This window comes from Chlamydotis macqueenii, chromosome 2, assembly GCF_036417535.1.
Source record: "Chlamydotis macqueenii isolate bChlMac1 chromosome 2, bChlMac1.mat, whole genome shotgun sequence".
NCBI lineage: Eukaryota > Metazoa > Chordata > Aves > Otidiformes > Otididae > Chlamydotis > Chlamydotis macqueenii.
The window spans coordinates 83,801,426-83,812,070 of record NC_141557.1 but is presented as its reverse complement, the minus strand read 5'-3'; the positions used below and the strand labels follow the sequence as shown (position 1 = coordinate 83,812,070).

General features: G+C 43.3%; 1 protein-coding gene across 2 annotated transcripts; it reads right to left on the bottom strand.

The window, feature by feature from the left end:
- Window positions 1-358: 358 nt before the first annotated feature.
- ZNF622 (zinc finger protein 622) lies at window positions 359-10,424 on the bottom strand. 2 transcript variants are annotated; one of them, XM_086740354.1, is made up of 7 exons: window positions 10,346-10,424; window positions 7,428-8,036; window positions 5,279-5,533; window positions 4,429-4,591; window positions 2,925-3,037; window positions 1,901-2,044; window positions 359-1,284 (listed from the first exon to the last, which is right to left on the bottom strand). In XM_086740354.1, exons 2-7 carry the CDS (start codon window positions 8,032-8,034, stop codon window positions 1,157-1,159), a joined length of 1,410 nt encoding a protein of 469 aa, XP_086596480.1. In that variant the 5' UTR covers window positions 8,035-8,036; window positions 10,346-10,424; the 3' UTR covers window positions 359-1,156. The 2 variants fall into 2 exon arrangements, with proteins under 2 accessions (XP_086596480.1, XP_086596481.1); XM_086740355.1 differs by having other exon boundaries at window positions 10,350-10,407.
- Between the last annotated feature and the right edge of the window lie 221 nt (window positions 10,425-10,645).

Here is a 10,645-nt window from a genome sequence, read left to right as displayed (position 1 = left end):
AAGAGACAGGCAAACAGACAGCTGTTTTCCTGTGGCATACACTCACAGTGTCCAGCACATTACAGCTCAGGGCTTCATGAGCTAGCCTACACCTTTGTGTGTAAGTGCCCACCTCCTTACATGAAGGTCAGAAGAACTGGTAAGGTCATGGCAGCTTTTAACATCTACAGCACCAGGACCAACACTAGCTCTGCTGCCTCAGCTCTTTTAACAAGCAGGTTTTCTCGACGCCTGCTGTAACAGTTCACCTGCTTAAGTGGGAGAGCGTGCCTCCACTCTAGCCAAGATATGCCTTGGGTCACTTTTCTTCCAGACCATACAAAACACCAGTACTCAATGGGAGCAACAAAAGCTGTCATCAGTAGTACCTTCAGAGTTTTAATCAGGAAATCTTTAACAGATCATCAGAAATGTTGATTGACATTCATCTAAATGTTATGGTAATTTTGAGCAGTTTTTAGGTAATGAGAATCCATTAAATACAACATAAACCAACTTCACTGTGAATTATTAATCCAGCCCTCAGCGGGAGCATTAAACAAGTACAGTCAACTTCTTAGGACTGTATTAATCCTGGAGTTATGTTTCCACCAGTGCATTTCTTCATACAATTATCACTTAAGCTTCCCAGAATCTCTCCTCTCAAAATTTTCACCTCAGTAGTGCCAGCCAGAAGTCGAAAACACCAAGCTAACTTATGCCTGGCACCACAAGTGAAAAGGTTCAACACACTCCATCTCAGGCTTTTAGGTCCGGGATCTTCTCTTGACCTCAACCATTTTGCAGAATTGGAAACTGAAGATGTTCAGACAAGTGACAATATCCACTGCCTCACAGAAATGGATTGCACAAAGATGGGCACATCTTTGGAATGGATTGCACAAAGATGGGCACAAAGATGGACAGCACCTTTGTTTACAGCCACGACTACTTTGCCACATACTCCATTTAAGATATTTTATTTTTTAAGTTAGGCTAACCATAATTTCACTGGAAGAGACAAGCTCCCTGCTCTTCTTCTCATAGACAGGAAGGCACACCAGCACACACTTCTCCATTTCATAAATGCCAAGTCCATCTTAATAACAGAATCCTCGACCCAGAAACCATTACATTCCCCTTCCCAAAACAAGTTGCATGCAGCTCTCTTGGGAACTCAGAATCTGACTTGCACCCGGAAATGCATCTGCTTTGTAGCATTGTTACTCATTCCTGTCTTGAGCATCCACTTTGACTTCATCCTCTGCAGGTACTGCATATCACGCTGCTGAGCAAAGACTGCCCCTTCAGGGAGAGAGGAGGAAGAGAAAGAGGGATAAATGTCTGTAACCTTACTTACTACTTATATGCAAACCAGCTAATCTGTCAATTTACATCAGCAGTTAGCTATATGTGTTCCTTCCCATACCAGCACACTTCTTTGCACTTCTCTCTTGGGAAAGGCCAGCTCCCTCTATGAATACTCATGACTGTGATTAAGGGAAAAGGTTGTTTTGCATTACCGTGTGTGATTCCGATTTCAAAAGTGGATATAGATCACATCACTGCTCCCCAACTGGAAAAGTATTTTAACTGTCAAAGAATGGTTTATGTTACATTATTAAATATCAAGAGCAGTGGCTTTGACAGGCAGAAACCAACAAATCTTAGGAAGTCACCAAATACCACAAACACACACACATTAATGAACTGAAGGGCCAGCACAGAAGCTGCAATGGATTTCAGATACAAACAACTTCCTATAACTTATTCTGCTTGGGTATCAGGAATGAAAGGGAACTGAGTGGAAGAGAAACTACTACAGAAAACCCCACAAACGTGAAACAAACTCAACATATTTAATTGTAGAGTGATGACATCCTAGAACCTCCTCCTCTGCAAAACTTCACATGTCACTTACCTGTCTGACTTGTCCAGCCCAAAGCTCTGTACTGCTGCAACACCCGACCCACTGCTTTCTTATTTTTCGCAACAGCCACTGTTCTTGACAGACCAAACCGTTGCTTGTAGTATCTCATTAAAGAACGATGACCCACTCTTGCACCTGTTCAGAGGAGGGGACATCTTATTATGCATAATGAAGCAGCTTCTGAAATGCAGTATTCAAGCATATTATGAAAACTGTGGAAAATCCCTATGCTGATAAATGCTTTTAAAAGGCCTGAAGCCTTAAAAACTTTAGGACTACTAGGATCCTACTTAATGCAATTGCTTTAAGAGCTGCTACACTGCACTCTACCTTGAAGAAAAAAAAAAAAAAAAAAAAAAAGTGTTGTTGTTTAAGAGGACCTTAGCTCAGATGACAGACAGGCAGTCATCAGAAAATAAAATTTTAATTAGAGGAATGAGCAGAGAGGCAATGCTGTTTCAAGTAACCAGGGAAGTACCTTGCTGCCATTCAGGAAATCTTCTGTAACTGCATAGCTGGCAGCACTTTTCACAATGAAAGGGCTGAGGTCTCCTCATACAAAAAACACCAAGACAAAAAAAATGCAAGCAAGAGTGCCAAATGCTATATGAGGCATAAGTAAGGTTGTTTAAATAAATTAGTTTTACTGAACTAGTTTACTAAACTAGTTATCAGCTGCCTTTTTGCAAAAAAACCTATAGTAGATAATCTAAGTTACAGCCTCTCCAAATTGCACTAAAACAAGATACGGAAACTCTTGGAGCATACCATGAGAGTCTTATGTTAATGACGAGGTAAAGTGGGCAAAGGAAGCCCTGCTTCAGTCCACATATACATTAATGCTGAAGAAGTTGAACTATTTACTAGCGAAAATAATGGAAACCGAGGACAAAACCCCGAAGACACTTAGATGCAAACTACTTACAACTTACAAGGAAAACACAACGATGCAGGTAATGGCTGCAACTATGAGAAATGCAGAGAAAGTAAATCGTAACACAAATTTTATGCCTACCTGACGGAAGGATCAGCTCCATGGTGTCATCATCGTAATCCAACTCTCTCTCGGTTGGGCGCTCTCCAGGCACCTCCACATCTTCCCCATCCTTGTGATCAGGGTAACTGCTCCTGTGGAAGAGTAGCAGTACATGGTTTATACATGGTGAGCAGCCACAGCTATCCATAGAATCTTAATGATCTTGGAGGTCTTCTCCAACCTTAAAGTCCAACCATCAACCTAACACCACCATGCCTACTAAAGCATGTCCTGAAGTGCCATGTCTACACGTTCTTTGAACACCTCCAGTGATGGTGACTCTACCACTTCCCTGGGCAGCCTGTTCCAGTGCCTGACCACTCTTTCAGTAAAGAAATGCTTCCTAATATCCAATGTAAGCCTCCTGTGCCACAACTTCAGGCCATTTCATCTTGTCCCATCACAAGTTTCTTGGGAGAAGAGAACAACACCCGCCCCCCTACTTTTCCTTTCAGGTAGTTGTAGAGAGCAATGAGGTCTCCCCTCAGCCTCCTCTTCTCCAGACTAAATAATTCCAGTTCTCTCAGCCGCTCCTCATGACTTGGTTCTCCAGATCCCTCACCAGCTTCACTGCCCTTCTCTAGATGCACTCCAGCAACTCAACGTCCTTCTTGTACTGAGTGGCCCAAAACTGAACACAGTATTCGAGGTGCGGCCTCACCAATGCCAAGTACAGGGGCACGATCACTTCCTTACTCCTGCTGGCCACACTGTTCCTGATACAAGCCAGGATGCTGTAGCCAGACCCATTACACAAAAGAACTGCCATGCACAGCTACAGCAAGCCACAAACATTGTCACATTTCACCTACTTGGGTTTAAGAGTCCTTCCCACAGCCCTCTGCTCTGAACAAAGTCTGAAGACAAGAACCACCCTTCCTCCACCCAGTTCTATAACCCAGCATGTTTCTGCTGCTGCACACTTAACAGTGACTTACAGTGAAAAGTCACCACTGTGCAACCCACCAGCTCTGCACAGCTACTGAACAAGTGCTCCAAGAAGCTCCACTAAATCCACGTGTCACCATAACATGAGGTGTTTCTGACCAAAATGAACACAACTTAGGATAAGTTACAGGAAGTTCAACAAGAGGCCTCTAAATCACAGCAGTCCTGTTTAACTCCAATTACTTAAAAAAAAAAAAAAAAATCACAGTAGTTACTAAGCCTACAATCTGCCTAAAAGCTAATGGAAGAGACAGTTATGCCCTTTTATGGTCTTTGCTGGTGCACTGAAATCTAAACTCAGAAAGAGCAAACATACAGAACAGAAATCAAAATATATTTTAATGTAGGACTGGCATTAGTGGTCACAGGAGAGAAGAAACAATCATGTTATGCTTACCTAGAAAAGTGGTGAACCAGCTACACAAAATAAGCATCAGAACCAGAAACAGGACTAAATTTTAAGAACGAATAATAGTTTCTGATGTAATATTCAACTGTCCCCATCTGTGCTCCACTCAAAGAAAAGCATTCTTACCTAAAATCATAGAAGTCTGCAAATTCCAGGGCAGCATCTCCATCTGTGAAGAGTTTGCAGTGACTTTTATCATTCATGTGAGCCTGCACTGCTTCTGTAGAGTAGAAGGATTTCCCTTTTTCATTGCACCAGATGCAGATTTTCCCAACGCCAACTTTCTCTCCTGCAGAAAACATTGACACTGGTTTTGGTCTGAACAGAGCCTCCCTAGTCGATAATTAACATTTCTGTGATGTCGGCTGCCTAGCTCACAGGCAGAGAGACTGAGGAAGAGCCTTGAGCTCCTCATTTCCAGAAAAGCCCTGCTGTTCCTGTGCCTTGACCATATGGCTCCATCAGGGACAAGTCTGTGCATTTAAAGATTTCAAGAGACAAGGTATGCATCATTACATATTCTCAATAACAAATTTCATATCTCCAATACAGTTTTCTATCTGATACTCCAAAATTATTTTATTCTCATCATTATTTGTAGACTTCCAAGGAGATAATTTTTTTCCAGCTTTTAGCTCTCTCAAGTATGGTTAACTGATGATGGTTAAACACTTGTGACTCAGTTCATATGCACACTCTAGCAATAGACTTTTGTCCTAAATTTCCTGTTAGCTGAATAACTTTCTTAACATTAGAAAACTACGTGAGACCTTCAGGGTACATGACTACACATCTGCTCAGGAAGGTTTTATCTCACTCTTTGCTGAAAGCCTGTTGTCCTATTCATGATAAAACTACTAAACTAGACAGCACTCAGATTTTACACACAAAAAAAACCCCAAAACATTTTAAGTCATATCCAAGTGAAAATAAGCAGTAACAGTATATAATTATCAGAGAACATTTACAGGCATACCCAGGTACTTGATTAGTCCTCTGAGATCCACAAGGTACTCTATGTCCGGAATGAAGAAACTGTGAACTTTTGTCATATGGGCCACATTTTTCGTGAGAGATCTTGAATGGTGGGAACAGAACAAACAGTCTGTGACTGGTATGGCCCCAACAGCAGGAGTGCTTTCAGCTTCTGCCTGCTCCTTCTCCTCTTCTCCCACACTTTCCATCTCTTCTTCAGAGCTGATGTCTTCATCAGAATCCATATCTTCCCAGTCTTTAAAAAAAAAAAAAAAAAATTTATATCATTACTTCTCCCAAGCAAAACAAGTCCCAATTAAGCTAGAAAAAGTTATCATAGAAAATATAGCATTTTCTATTCTTACTGCTAAGTGCCACACAGTCACTTCCAGGTGCAAGAACACACCATTACCAGTAAAACATTTGGTAAGCTGCACAGCAAAGCTCAAGTCTGCTCATAAAAAAGTTGGCAGATGCAGTATTTTTTCCCCTCTCCATTTTCTCAACTATTAACACTTTATTACTGTTTCAAAGTCTTAAATTTAATTCACCACAGCACAAGAATACATGCATGGCTCATTAAAAGCAATACAGCCCTGTCAGAATCATGAACATACTCATTTCCAGCAGTGAGGGAAAACACACTCCTGTTCACACATACATCTTTAACAACAGAAAAGAACAAAGCCAGCTGTCACAGATATACTATGTTACATTATATGTTAGTATATAATGTAACTTATATTATATAACATATAATCTTAAATTATATGTTAGTATATACCAAGAGATACTAACAATTTTACACATTTGCAAGATTACTGCAGAGCTCATTAATGGATGGACAAACCAGCACTCTGATTATACAACTGGAGGGATCTAGAAATAAGGAGTTCAGATCTGGGGCAGTGAGCATTTCCCAGTACTCTATTCCTGCTGGTCCCCTTCCAACTGCCAGGGACACACAGTGTTTGAGAACAGGGAACACTGTGCTCCCCAGTGTTGCAGGCTGCTAATTAGAGATCCTTGCTATTGGATATAGTTTAATCATTTTAAAAGCCTGACACTGAATTAACAAGACTTGTAGGAAACATTCCTGGACAAACACTTACAAGGAAAATTAACATTCAGAAACCTACTGAGATTTTAGCATTACAATTTATGACTAATACATTAATACAAAACAGGTGCAGGTTGGGCTCCTCTAGATATTAAGATGCACGTTAAGATGTAGATGTCTCTTCTCCTGTAGAAGAGACCCCCTGAATTGCAACTGAAATTTCACCACCATAAAATTGTTGTAACAGAGGTGATAACATGACACAACAGTTACAGTAATGAAGCTGGCGTAGTGTGGTTGCACTTCATTTGTACCTGCCCCTCTGCTGCAGTTTAATCATCCCATGCAACTGCTCTGATAAACGCATTTGGAGCTGTGCTGTAAGCTACAGCACTGAAAGCGCCCAGGTTAAAAATCACCCTTTTCTGCAAATTCTGAAACTCTGACCTTTTCAGTTGTCCACTTTCCAGTATGACCTCCAACAAAGAGCTACACTCACACAAGCAGTGAGGGTGAAGCAGCAGGAAAAGGCAGTTGGGGGGGCAACTCTGAAACCAATTTTAAAATAGAAGCCAATATGCTGCGAAGCTATGCCACACAGTGTCGGGCTAAGGAGCAAACTTTCTCTTCTGGTCTCAATGGGCAAAGAAAACCAAAACCAACTCCACTCCCATCTCCCTTCAACAGACCAGTAAAGTGATTGATGGGACAATAACAAATGATCATTATTCGATTTTTGGTCATCTATTTTTCAAAAGGAATTTTAGAGTAACCTTTTATGTCAGCCTTCCTTAAAGAAAAATTCCCCTGAAATTTTACGTGGGAAACAGTGCTCCTATTAGTTTATATTAAACCTTCCCATGCACTGGTATCTTGTGCAGCTGGTAGTTCAGACACTAACACAGAGTCCTTGACTGCAAGCACGGGCCAACCTTAACTCCTTTGTTGAGCTGAAAATTTAATCAACAGGAAGATCTTTTGTGATGAAAAATGCTGTACTACTACACAAAGAGAAGGAGGCTTTTACACAAAACCAACAACTACATAGTTTACTCCAAGCTATCTCTTGTCAGTACGTTTATTACCTTACCTTCTTCCATATCCTCTTCTTCCTCTGCTTGTTGTTTGGCCAGCTTCTTTGCTTGCTGTTCAAACCACTGTAGCCGCGGAGGTTTTTCTGATCGTTCTCTACTCTGTGATAAGCTGGCGCTTCCTGGAGAAGCTGGAGAGCTGCCTGAATTACAAGGAGGTAAAGGTGTCTTCTTTGGAGAAGAAGATGGCTGAGCTCTGATGGCTTGCTGAATAGCTGTGTTCATTTCATCTTTGTTTACACTCTCTGGGGCCAGCCCCTTTTCGAGGTTCTTCTCATTTAGTATGCTCACCTTCTTGTTGACAGCTTGAACAGCTTTCTTCTCCAACTCCAGGTGCTTCTTGGACTTCAAGTGATTCTCGTAGGCATTGAAGGTGGAGAATCTCTTGCTACAAACTGTGCAGTAAGTGGCGGTGATTTTGTTCTGCTCCTCTGCCACTGCTCTCTGCGCTAGGACTCTCTCTTGGAAATTCTCAGCAGTGACAGGAGGCATGTCAGCAACCTTACGCTTCAGGTTGTATCTATGCCAGTCAGTTTTGTAATGGGCACGCTGAACGTCAGCATCCTTGAAAGCCACACGGCAAGTGATACAAGTGTAGGTTGCCATTACTAGAAAGTGGTAAAATAAAAAATAATAATCAGGCTAACAGAGATAAGCAAAGGCTACAAAAATCCCAAACACAACATCCTGACAGCACCCATGTAAGGCAGCATAAGACATACAGTTCTTGTACAGAATTAAATTTATTCAACACCAGTATTAGCAAACAGCATGTTATGTACTTGAAGCAGCAGCAGAACAAAAAGTAACAGACTCGATGAAGTTATCGTAGATTACTTGTACCACAGCAGCATCTGAGCATTCCAACTCTGGACACAGCACCCACTCTGCTTGTCAGGGCCTGGACACAGAACAAGAGGGTTTCCAGCCTTAGCAGCAGTGCTTTGGAAGTTCTGCACTTTTCACTGAAGATCAGAAACTAAAGGTAAGCTCGAGTTCTGCCAACTATAGGCTTTTGAGGTGACCAGTGATTGCTCCAAAATAAGGGTAAAAAGGGGAAACTTGCTTTCACATCTATTTTCCATTTTCCATACCCTTATCAAATGGAAAAAAAAAGGTGACCACATTTAAAAATAAAACCCTCTCAGCTATTCTGGAGTAGCACACGTACTGTCAACACCACTTTACCCCGCAGAACTGTAAATCTGGAGATGTAGTCAGTCATGCCTAGATCTAGTGCTTGAAGCCATTGCTACCCCGACCTTCCTCCACTTCCCACCATCCAGCTGAGCTGCACTCCTGGGGCTGCCACAGGACTGGGGGGCAGTGACCTATAACTGATGCTGTCCTTTCCAAAGCCACACATTGCCTTCCTTTTCAGTGCTTAATGAAACTTATTTTTTTTTTAAAACAAAAAGTTGATGGGATCTTCTGAACACTCCAAAAGAAAACAGTAAAAAGTGTGTTATAACTGGAGATCACTAAAGCCACCCCCCGTCTTTTGAGCAAGTTAGAAAAACTATGGTTTAATCCGGGAAAAAAAAAAAAAAAAAAAAGAAAAATATATATATATATATATATATATATATATATATATATATATATATATATATATCAGGGGGAGGGAGTCTGAAAGTAGGTAAAGGAACAGCAGCCCCTCCCAGAAGCTACCAACAGGCAGAAGCAGTAGTGAAAGACACAAATAGGCAGAGTTGAAAGGTACTTTATGAAATGCTCATTCCCTGGAAGACCTGGGCTCCTCATTTGCTGCTTGAGCTATCTGTAATCCTACAGTGACAGAACACACATTGAGAGAAAATAAAGGCCATACTATTTTCTCAGAAATACCATAAGCATCCATTCAGTGTAACAGATGCTTTTTGTTTCAGAGGAAAACGTATTTGCAGCCCATCATGGGATCCCAATTGCTCTCTGAAGCATTTCGCTGCCACCTGCAGAGTTCCCTGTCCCTTTCCTGGACCAAGCAGGCATCTTACTGCCAAAACCCAGCTGACGCAGAATCACATTTGCTGCTAGTCATGCACTCCTTGCAGAAACCTTAGGGACAAAACAGTTTGATTCTGTCTATTACAGGTAGACAGTAGCTACTCACTAGATTATCCTGGGGGCGAATTAAAGAAAAAAAAACAAAACAAAACAAAAAACAGATTAGATGAACAGGTGAGTAACTGAAGAGAATCTAGAACCATAAATCTTAATATCTGACTATTACATGGAGAAATAACATTTACAATTCAAGCTGTATAAAACAGAAAAAGCATCTGCAGAATTCTGTGCAGTTACTTCTCATCACCCACGTGCGCTTTCCCCCACCATTTTAAACCACAAACCCAAAACACTGCATTTTCCCCTGCACGGGGCTCAGGAAAACAAAACTTGAGGCATTCACAAGCCCACAGCCCAGGGCACAGCCCAGCCCTTCGAGACAAACCTGGCGATCCCCGTACGGTCTGTATTACGGCTGATTTTAGCTACTTTCGTGTACTTTAAATTGAGCCGGTGCCCGTACGACTGACACAAGACAGAAAGAGCTGACTGACAGCTCGGTGTTTATTTTAGGGACACCAGAAACTACAGCACAACTTAAACTCGGGGGAAAGAAAAAAGAAAGTAACACCACAAAACACAGAAAGGGGCGCAGGTGGAGGCTGCGAGCCGCCAGACGTGACTCAGAGAGGAGTCCCCGGGCAGCTCCGCCCCAGGGGAGGGCAACCCGCAACCTGTACCTCTAGGCCGCGCCGCACCCGCCGGCCGCGGCTCGGGGCCGGGCCTCGCCCTCCCCGCCACCCCCGGCGGAGCTGGGCTGGGCTGGGCCACCCCGGCCTGGTCCGGTCCGGTCCGACCCCCGCCCCGCGCGGGAGCCTCCCGCCGCCTCCCAGCCCCGCGGGACCCGCACCTGCCTCCCGTGGGACCGCGGCCCGTCCGCGCCACTGCCACTGCAGCCGCGAGCAGGAAGGCGCCCCGCACCGCCAGGCAGGAAGAGGCGGGGCGGGGCCACCCCCTTCCGGTAAGGAGGGCCCGGCCCGCCCGGCGGCGGCACCGCTCCCGCCCCCTGCTGGCGCGGAGGCCCCGCCGCGCTCCAACGTCTACCGGGGGCGAGCGCGCAGCGGGCGGGAATGAAGAAGGGGGCGGCAGAAACCCCGCCAAAGGGGTTTCGTGGTTTTGAGGTTTTTTTTTTCCTATTTGGGAAGAAATA

What these genes read in the sequence shown, in the direction of transcription:
- ZNF622 (XM_086740354.1), bottom strand. Translation starts at nt 8,034, where the DNA reads ATGGCAACCTACACTTGTATCACTTGCCGTGTGGCTTTCAAGGATGCT. An exon ending in GGAGCTGATCCTTCCGTCAG is followed by an intron (nt 2,045 to 2,924) that starts GTAGGCATAAAA and finishes TCCTCTGAACAG; the next exon opens with GTGCAAGAGTGGGTCATCGT. An exon ending in GGGCTGGACAAGTCAGACAG is followed by an intron (nt 1,285 to 1,900) that starts GTAAGTGACATG and finishes CTCTCCCTGAAG; the next exon opens with GGGCAGTCTTTGCTCAGCAG.